Genomic DNA, 7984 nt, shown 5'->3' with positions numbered 1-7984 from the left:
AAAAAAAAAAAAAAAAAAGGAGGGAAAAACCTCCTGGTTCCAATTTCAAAGTCAATTCCCCACCCTCCCCCTTTTTCTTCCCCCAAAAACCTGAGTCATATCAAACATCTGGTACCCACGAAATTTACTACTTTAAATTCATGGAATTAAAACTGAGCACCCACAACTGAACAAATATTTTCTGAGTTCAACCAGAGATGCTGAATACTAACTTTATCTTCCCTAGCACTTACACCTGCAAATGTAGTTTTCTTCCTCGACTTGGAAAAAAAAAAGCACAGTGAACAAATTTCAGAGTGCAGCTATCACCTCCATAGAACTTGATGAAAAAGGAAAATAGGTGTTCTTTACCCCCAACAATTTTGTGACAATTTTTAAAAATGGTTTAAAATTGTTTAAATATCTACTAGTGTAAATATCAAACTAAATCCTTACACGTCAAATTATTTTTTTGTTTGTTTTTGAGACGGAGTCTCGCTCCATCGCCCAAGCGGGAGTGCAGTGGCGCGATCTCTGCTCACTGCAAGCTCTGCCTCCCGGGTTCACGCCATTCTCCTGCCTCAGCCTCCCGAGTAGCTGGGACTACAGGTGCGCACCACCATGCCCGGCCAATTTTTCTTGCATTTTTAGTAGAGCCGGGGTTTCACCGTGTTAGCCAGGACGGTCTCGATCTCCTGACTTCGTGATCCGGCCACCTCGGCCTCCCAAAGTGCTGGGATTACAGGCGTGAGCCACCGCGCCCAGCCAAATCTTTTTTTTTTTTTTTTTAAGGAGACAGGATCTCGCTATGTTGCCCAGGCTAGCAAGCTCAGTGGCCCATCACAGGAGTTTGGAACTCCCCAGCTTAAGGAATCCTCCCTCCTCAGTCTCTCGAGTCGCTGGAATGACAGGCACATGCCACTGTGTCCGGCCAAAGTTTTTTTTTTTTTTTTTAGAGATGTGGTCTCACTATGTTGTCCAAGCTGGTCTCGAACTCCTGAGACCAAGCGATCCTCCTGCCTTGGCCTCCCAAAGTGCTGGGAATAACAGGCGTGTTCCACTGCGCCCGGTCCCAAATCTTTGTCTTGGTAATGGAATAAAAAGCGGAGTATACAGTTGGCGGGTAGGACTTAAATCCTCAGATGACGCCAACGTTTCTAACCAAGGATTTCAAACGGCTCCCCACTAACTTCTCATTAACCTAGCGAACCAGAAAGTGACACGCTGAGATTTTGGATCCTTTTTCTTTCCCAAACTCTGCCTCTGGCAGAGAAAGAGGCGCCCAAACAAGGGGTGTGGCCCACTGGCAAATCACTCAGACCGTCCCGAATCAGGGACAAATACTGGAAAGCAGAGAGGAAAAAGAAGTTTCGCGTTTCCGCTCCTCGGACTCTGCTCCAGAATTCAGCGTTACCCGTCCGAAGCAGCGGCGTCAGAACAAGTCACTAAACATCACCCGCACCGCCTCCCGGGAGGGGCTGGGTCCCCTCTCGGCTGAGACACGGCCGGGCAGTGCGAGCACAGCGGGGCCAGCGCGTCTCCCCCCAGGGAAACCCAAGGCCCAGAGGGGCCGAGGGAGCCCGACACGAAAACTCCAAAAGTTCCTGAGGAGGGACCTGAACCAAAGGTCTCTGCCCATGGCGCGGGCTGTAGGGCCGCCGCTCCACTTGAGAAGAAGGTCCCCACACCGGAGTAGGGCGAGGGGTTCGCCTCCCGCCGCCGAATCCAGTCCCTGCTTGGGTCGCCGAGTCCCGACTCCCGCCCTCTCCCCACAGGGCTCCCAGAGAGGCCCTCCGCCTTCTCGCTTCGCCCCTCCGCCTCGCTCAGGAGGAGACCTGCCACGGCCCTGTCTGACCTGTCGCCGCTGGGACCGAGCCGGCAGCGCGAAGCCTCCATGCCCGCCGCCGAGGAAGCCCCCACCACGTACACACTCTTCTCTGTGGTCGCCAGAGTGGCTCGGCTGGCACGCCGCCGCGTCCCGCCTCCTGGCAACCGCGTTCCACACCGTCGCCGCCGCCGATTGGTCCGTGTTCTCGTGGCTTCTGTCTCATTGGCTACTGCCGTGGCCACGATGCGGGAGGGTTGCTAAGGGGCGGGAGGCGAGCGGGAGTTAAACGCGCCTGCGCGGGGGTGGGGTGATGCCAGTCAGGGCTTGGTCGTCTGGAGCGCCACGCGGGTCCGGGACTGAAGGGCAAGAGTTTGTTTTTGCCCGGGCCTCGTCCGCCGCGCGGCCAGCGGGCGAGTCCTGTCAGAGGAGTCGCCCATATCCCACCAACCGCCACGCACGCAACGGCTCCCCGCACCCCCGCCATTTTTACCGAGCCCACCCAGAGCGCTTCCCTAGGTCTGCCCTGTGAGGATGTACAGACCTCTGTCGCTTCCCATTCTGGCCCCTGCCCTGATACCAGAGGCCTTCGTGGACCCGCTCTGGTACCCTCTCCACTCCGCCAGTCACTCCCAGTGAAACGCATCTTCTATAGGCTGGCCTTGACCTTCAACTGCACAGAACTCCTTAAGCTTCGCATACTCCAGCCCAAGCTTGCAGGTCATTCCTTGACCTGCTCTACAGACTCCCCTAAAGCACACGAAGGAATCCAGAGACTCTCTTTTTTTGAGACAGGGTCACACTGTCTCGCCCAGACTGCAGTGCAGTGGCCCAATCTCAGCTCACCGCAACCTCCGCCTCCCAGGCTCAGGCGATTCTCCTGCCTCAGCCTCTGAGTACCTGGGATAACAGGCACGGGCCACTACCGCCTGGCTATTTTTCGTATTTTTAGTAGACATAGGGTTTCACCATGTTGGCCAGACTGGTCTCTTAACTCCTGACCTCAAATGATCCACCCGCCTTCGCCTCCCACAGTGCTGGGATTACAGGCATGGGCCCGTCCTGGAGACTCAGTTTCCATCTACCTTTCTACAGCCTGTGGGCCTCCTCAAACATCCACAGCCCACAGTGAAAGCCCCTGTCTAAAAGTGTACTCTGTCTCCAATAAATCCCGTCGCCAAATGTCAGTCCCTTTCTCCCTACCGACATGCACATAATCCCTACAGAACATCCCGAGTCCTGACAAGTCTCTGCACAAATGGCTTTATGGCATTCTAAGGTCAAAATTGTTTCCACATTGGTTTTGAACCTACAAGTTTAGAACTTTAGGAGGCACACGCTGAGTGGACCGTTACACTGCCTGGGTCAGCCTGCACTCACTGTGTGACCCTGTGCATGATTCCTTCTCTGCGTCAAATTCCCATCTGTAAAATATGCAGAGTAATCCCTGCTTGATCTAGTTGGGGCTGGACCTGACACAGTAGGTCCAGCTGAATGAATGCTGGATGAATGGGGTTTAATGAGATGTACTTATCTGAGTAAAAGGCCATCTGAGACATTTGGTTGACTGGGGAAGTCCTTCTGCATTAATTACAATAAGTAATATTCATTGATAACTTTCCTTATTTATTTATACACTGTTGAACAGTTACTCTAAGAAATCATTTTCCCACCCTATTTAATATTGACAGATTTCTTCAGTTAGAAACAAAAACTCAAAACATAGGCAATCCTAAAGAACTCATCTATGTCCCCTTTATCTTCCCTGATCTCATATAGTCCCTAAAACAGGGCTTGCTGCCCTTTCTTCTTCTTGCCTTTTCAGCAGATGAGTCAAGGTTGCAGAGGTGGCAGTCAACCATAGTCACAGAGTTTGATTTTTTTCCATCCATCAGGTCATAGAAGCTGCCACTGAGCCTGACAAGAGCTGGTACTCAAAAATGCAGAATGAATTGGTTTGAATGAGGTGATTAAAGGGTTAATGAGTAGTGGTTAAGGAGACAAAGACCTTTAGTGGATGGGGTAATATTGCTGTATTACTGACAGAAGCAGGATTCTCTAAAAAAACTGTCTGCAGCCATTTACTTACATACATTTTAAAGAGTTACTACAAGATATTTTAAAAATTTAAACAGTTAATACAAGAAAAATATAAAGTGAATAGTTCATGACACTAAATTCAACTGTTCATGACACAAAGTATCTTAGAAAACAAATCTCAGCTGGGTGTGGTGGCTCACGCCTGTAATCCCAGCACTTTGGAAGGTCCAGGTCAGCAGATGACTTGAGGTCAGGATTTTGAGACCAGCCTGGCCAACATGGAGAAACCTCATCTCTACTAAAAGTACAAAAAAATTAGCCAGGCATGGTGGCAGGTGCCTGTAATCCCAGCTACTGCGGAGGCTGAGGCAGAAGCATTGCTTGAACCCAGGAAGTGGAGGTTGCAGTGAGATGAGATCATACCACTGCACTCCAGCCTGGGCAACAGAGTGATATTACATCTCAAAAAAAAAAAACAAAATAAACAAACAAAAAAAACCCTGGGAATTGAATTCCTTTATGACTCCAAAAAACATGTGTCTTTTCTATTGAGACTGCTGATGGTAGTCAGCTTTTCACAAGGAATTGGCTTCTGCTCAGCTTCCCTCTCTCCCTGAGGTAAGCAAGCAGGTGCTGTCGTCTCCTCCACGTGACCTTTATTCCATACTTGTCTTCGGGGGTGTCTTCAACCAGAACAGGTCCAGGCTCTGGGCTATTAGGAGTGCCAGTGTGAAGAGAGCAGCTTGGAAGGCTGTTTTCCTTCTGATCTCGGGGAATGAGTTCTTCCTTCACAGACGATGACTCTGGGGTCTGGATATCAGGTGGAATGAACACATAAGGTAAGCTCTGAAGTGCCTGTGCTGACATGTCCCCACAGCTTTGGGGACTGAGCACTGGAACTAAGGGTCTTCTGGAAACATCCTTTTCTGATTCACTGGGGCACTCCCGGATTAAGGGGATCCCCAATGTCTCTGAATTGGAAGACTGCGGACTCTCAAAAGTTAGATGTGGAAACTTGGAGGTGGTAGATTTTCGACTTGAATGTCTCGCCCGGTTTTGGTGGTGGTGTTTCCGGTAGGCTGGGAACAAGCTTCCTGCTGTTGTATCAAAATCAGGTGATACCTTAAAAAAAAAAAAAAAAAAGTGAGGTGAGCCTAACTAAGTACTAACCTAACAGAGGAAACTATATCTGATGACCAGACTCTTAAATTGGGGTCTAATGTAGTAATGAACACAAAGCTAAAATAGCTGTCTAATGGGATAACAACAGGATGCTTTGGGCAAATCATTCCATCTCTCTGGCCTTCAGCTTCCTCGTGTGTAGGAAAGGGGATGATGTCTCTTTCACTGCATCACACCATAGGGATATAACTTGTTTTCCCCCCTGGGATGGAATCTCAATCCGACATCTAGACTGGAATGCAGTGGCATAATCTCAGCTCACTGCAACTTCTGCCTCCCTGATGTAAGCGATTCTCCTGCCTCAGCTTCCCGTGTAGCTGGGATTACAGGCACGCACCACCATGCCCAGCTACTTTTTGTATTTTTAGTAGAGACGGGATTTTACCATTTTGACCAGGTTGACCTTGAACTCCTGACCTCAGGTGATCTACCTGCCTTGGCCCCCCAAAGTGCTGGGATTACAGGCATGAGCCACGGCACCCAGCCAATTTTTGTATTTTTAGTAGAGTCAGGTTTTTACCATGTTGGTCAGACTGGTCTCAAACTCCTGGCCTCAAGTGATCCACCCGCCTCAGCCTCCCAAAGTGCTGGGATTACAGGCGTGAGCCACAATGACTGCCCTAGATATAACTCATCTTTAAACTTCATGAGGGTAGAGACCAGCGGTCTTGTTCTTGATTCCCAGTACCTAGCAGAATGCCTGGAACAAAGAAGGCCCTCAGTAAATAATGAAAAGCCGACTCCAAGCACAGGGGGTGTGAGAACTAGCAGAGGACCTGGCATATAATGACTATTCAATAAATGTTCATTCCTATTCTCATCCACAGGATTCTGATGTTTAGGTTTCTTCCACAGTCCTGTAGCAGGTATTATGGTTCTTCCAAGCAGTCCTGAATAAGTTACATTTATTAAATATTCCCAAGCCAAGCTTATGTTTTTGTCTGGCCCTTTTACTACACTACTTTCCCATTGTATAGTAGCTATATTCTCTTCCCAGGGCTTCTGTTTGTTTGTTTGTTTGTTTTCATTTTTTTTTTTGAGACAAGGTCTCACGCTGTTGCCCAGGCTGGAGTGCAGTGGCAAATCTTGGCTCACTACAGCCTTGACCTCTAGGCTCAAGAGATCTGCCCACCTCAGCCTCCTAAGTAGGTGGGACTACAGATGCACACCACCATGCCCAGCTAATTTTTCTATTAATATTTTTTAGTCAAGATGGGGTTTTGCCATGTGCCTAGCTGGTCTCGAACTCCTGGGCTCAAGCAATCCTCCTGTCTTGGCCTCCCAAAGTGCTAGGATTACAAACATGAGCCACTACACCTGGCCTCTCTTCCCATGGCTTTTAAGCGGTCCAAATATGACATATGCTATTGTTACGGGATTTTTATTTTTCAAGGCTCAATCTGTTAAACAATAAACAGAGTATCTAGCTAGATACTTCATCTTTCACATGAGGTTTGGGGAACAATTTCATATTTAACTTGTTCTGCCATTGATCTTGCATTCTTACCCAGCTAATGGGTAAAAAACTTTTACACTGAACTCTTTCAGAGGAAAATAGGGGAAGAGAAAGATCCCAGTTCCCACTAATCCATTCCTCAGTTTGAACTGAGAAAAGAAGATGTACCAGGGAAGATGGCTGGCCACAGACAGAAAGAATACATTAACTCCTTGCCCCTGCCCCCATGAATCTTATTCTTTGGAGGCCCTGGTTCAAGGGGCAGAAGAGTCAGCATTCTGGAAAACCTAACAGAGTAAAAGTCAAAGTAGGCCGGGCGTGGTGGCTCACGCCTGTAATCCCAGCACTTTGGGAGGCTGAGGCAGGCGGATCACGAGGTCAGGAGATCGAGACCATCCTGGCTAACACAGTGAAACCCCGTCTCTACTAAAAATACAAAAAATCAGCCGGGCGTGGTAGAGGGCGCCTGTAGTCCCAGCCACTCGGGAGGCTGAGGCAGGAGAATGGCGTGAACCCGGGAGGCGGAGCTTGCAGTGAGCCGAGATCGCACCACTGTGCTTCAGCCTGGGTGACAGAGCAAGACTCCGTCTCAAAAAAAAAAAAAAAAAAAGTAATAATCCCATGGGCCTACCCAGGAAGTGATGGTGCTGTGGTCAATGGGCTTGCTGGGCACCTGTCGAGTGTGAGTGATGGGAAGCTGTGTAGATGCACAGCTGTGTTTGGGGCCCTCCAGTGGTTGATGGTGGAACAGCAGCTGGGCTTTCTGGGAAGGCTGGCGGCGTTTTTTTCTGGGAGGCATCAACCGGTGAATGAGGAACAGTTAGTAACCACATGATGCTGTCAGCCTTCGGGTTGGGCGATAGGCTCCAATTCCAACCCATGCCTGTAGAGAAGAAACAAAAGCTGAGAACAAAGAATTCAGATGATTCCCTAGCTCCTCCTGATCCTCTGCCAGCCAATTCTACCATAAACCTCAAGGCTGTGGGGAGCACAGCCTCCTACACCTACCACCACCAAGCAAAACACAATATTCATATTCAACATTCATCTGACGAACATTTAGTGAGTATGCGCTAAGTGTCACGCTGGGTGCTGGGAATTTAAAGATGAATAACCATTTATTCAACAATCATTTACTGAGTGCCAAGCATTTGTAGTGATACAGAGATCATCCCTGTTTCAAGGAGCTGAAAGTCTAGCAAAGGGAAACAGACATTTACAACACAGTATGAGAATATGATATGGTTCCATTCATTCCAAAGGAGGCTTTCTGGAAAGGAAGATACCTGACCTAGGTATGAAAGGCATATGAGAAACAAAAAAGCAAGGAGGGCACTCCAACCTGAGGAAGAGTGTACACAAAGGCACAGAGACGAGAAGCAGTATTGTGAATTCTGGGAATTATAAACTCCATGTATCTGGACACAGAGTATGAAAAGAAAAATGGCAGGAACTGAGGATAAACATGGTGTCAGGCTGAGGTAAAAAAAAAAAAAAAAAAA

The 7984-nt window shown here is 48.6% G+C and overlaps 2 protein-coding genes across 3 annotated transcripts in view; both read right to left on the bottom strand.

Moving 5' to 3' along the window:
• The window catches only part of LOC105503956 (tubby-related protein 3-like), a 36029-nt gene extending 34079 nt beyond the window's left edge, over positions 1-1950 (bottom strand). The window contains exon 1 of the mRNA XM_011931098.1: positions 1835-1950. Coding sequence (XP_011786488.1) covers positions 1835-1875 — 41 coding nt within the window. The 5' untranslated portion in view covers positions 1876-1950. The remainder of the gene's footprint in view (positions 1-1834) is intronic.
• Positions 1951-3298: 1348 nt separating this feature from the next.
• Positions 3299-7486, bottom strand: RHNO1 (RAD9-HUS1-RAD1 interacting nuclear orphan 1). Of its 2 annotated transcripts, none has more exons than XM_011931054.1 (2): positions 7114-7486; positions 3299-4966 (listed from the first exon to the last, which is right to left on the bottom strand). In XM_011931054.1, exons 1-2 carry the CDS (start codon positions 7279-7281, stop codon positions 4412-4414), a joined length of 723 nt encoding a protein of 240 aa, XP_011786444.1. In that variant the 5' UTR covers positions 7282-7486; the 3' UTR covers positions 3299-4411. The 2 variants fall into 2 exon arrangements, with proteins under 2 accessions (XP_011786444.1, XP_011786445.1); XM_011931055.1 differs by having other exon boundaries at positions 7156-7365.
• Positions 7487-7984: the final 498 nt, after the last annotated feature.

The sequence above is a fragment of the Colobus angolensis genome, unplaced genomic scaffold, assembly GCF_000951035.1.
Source record: "Colobus angolensis palliatus isolate OR3802 unplaced genomic scaffold, Cang.pa_1.0 Scaffold89, whole genome shotgun sequence".
NCBI lineage: Eukaryota > Metazoa > Chordata > Mammalia > Primates > Cercopithecidae > Colobus > Colobus angolensis.
The sequence above is the reverse complement of the archived record's forward strand: the minus strand, read 5'-3'. Positions and strand labels throughout refer to the sequence as shown.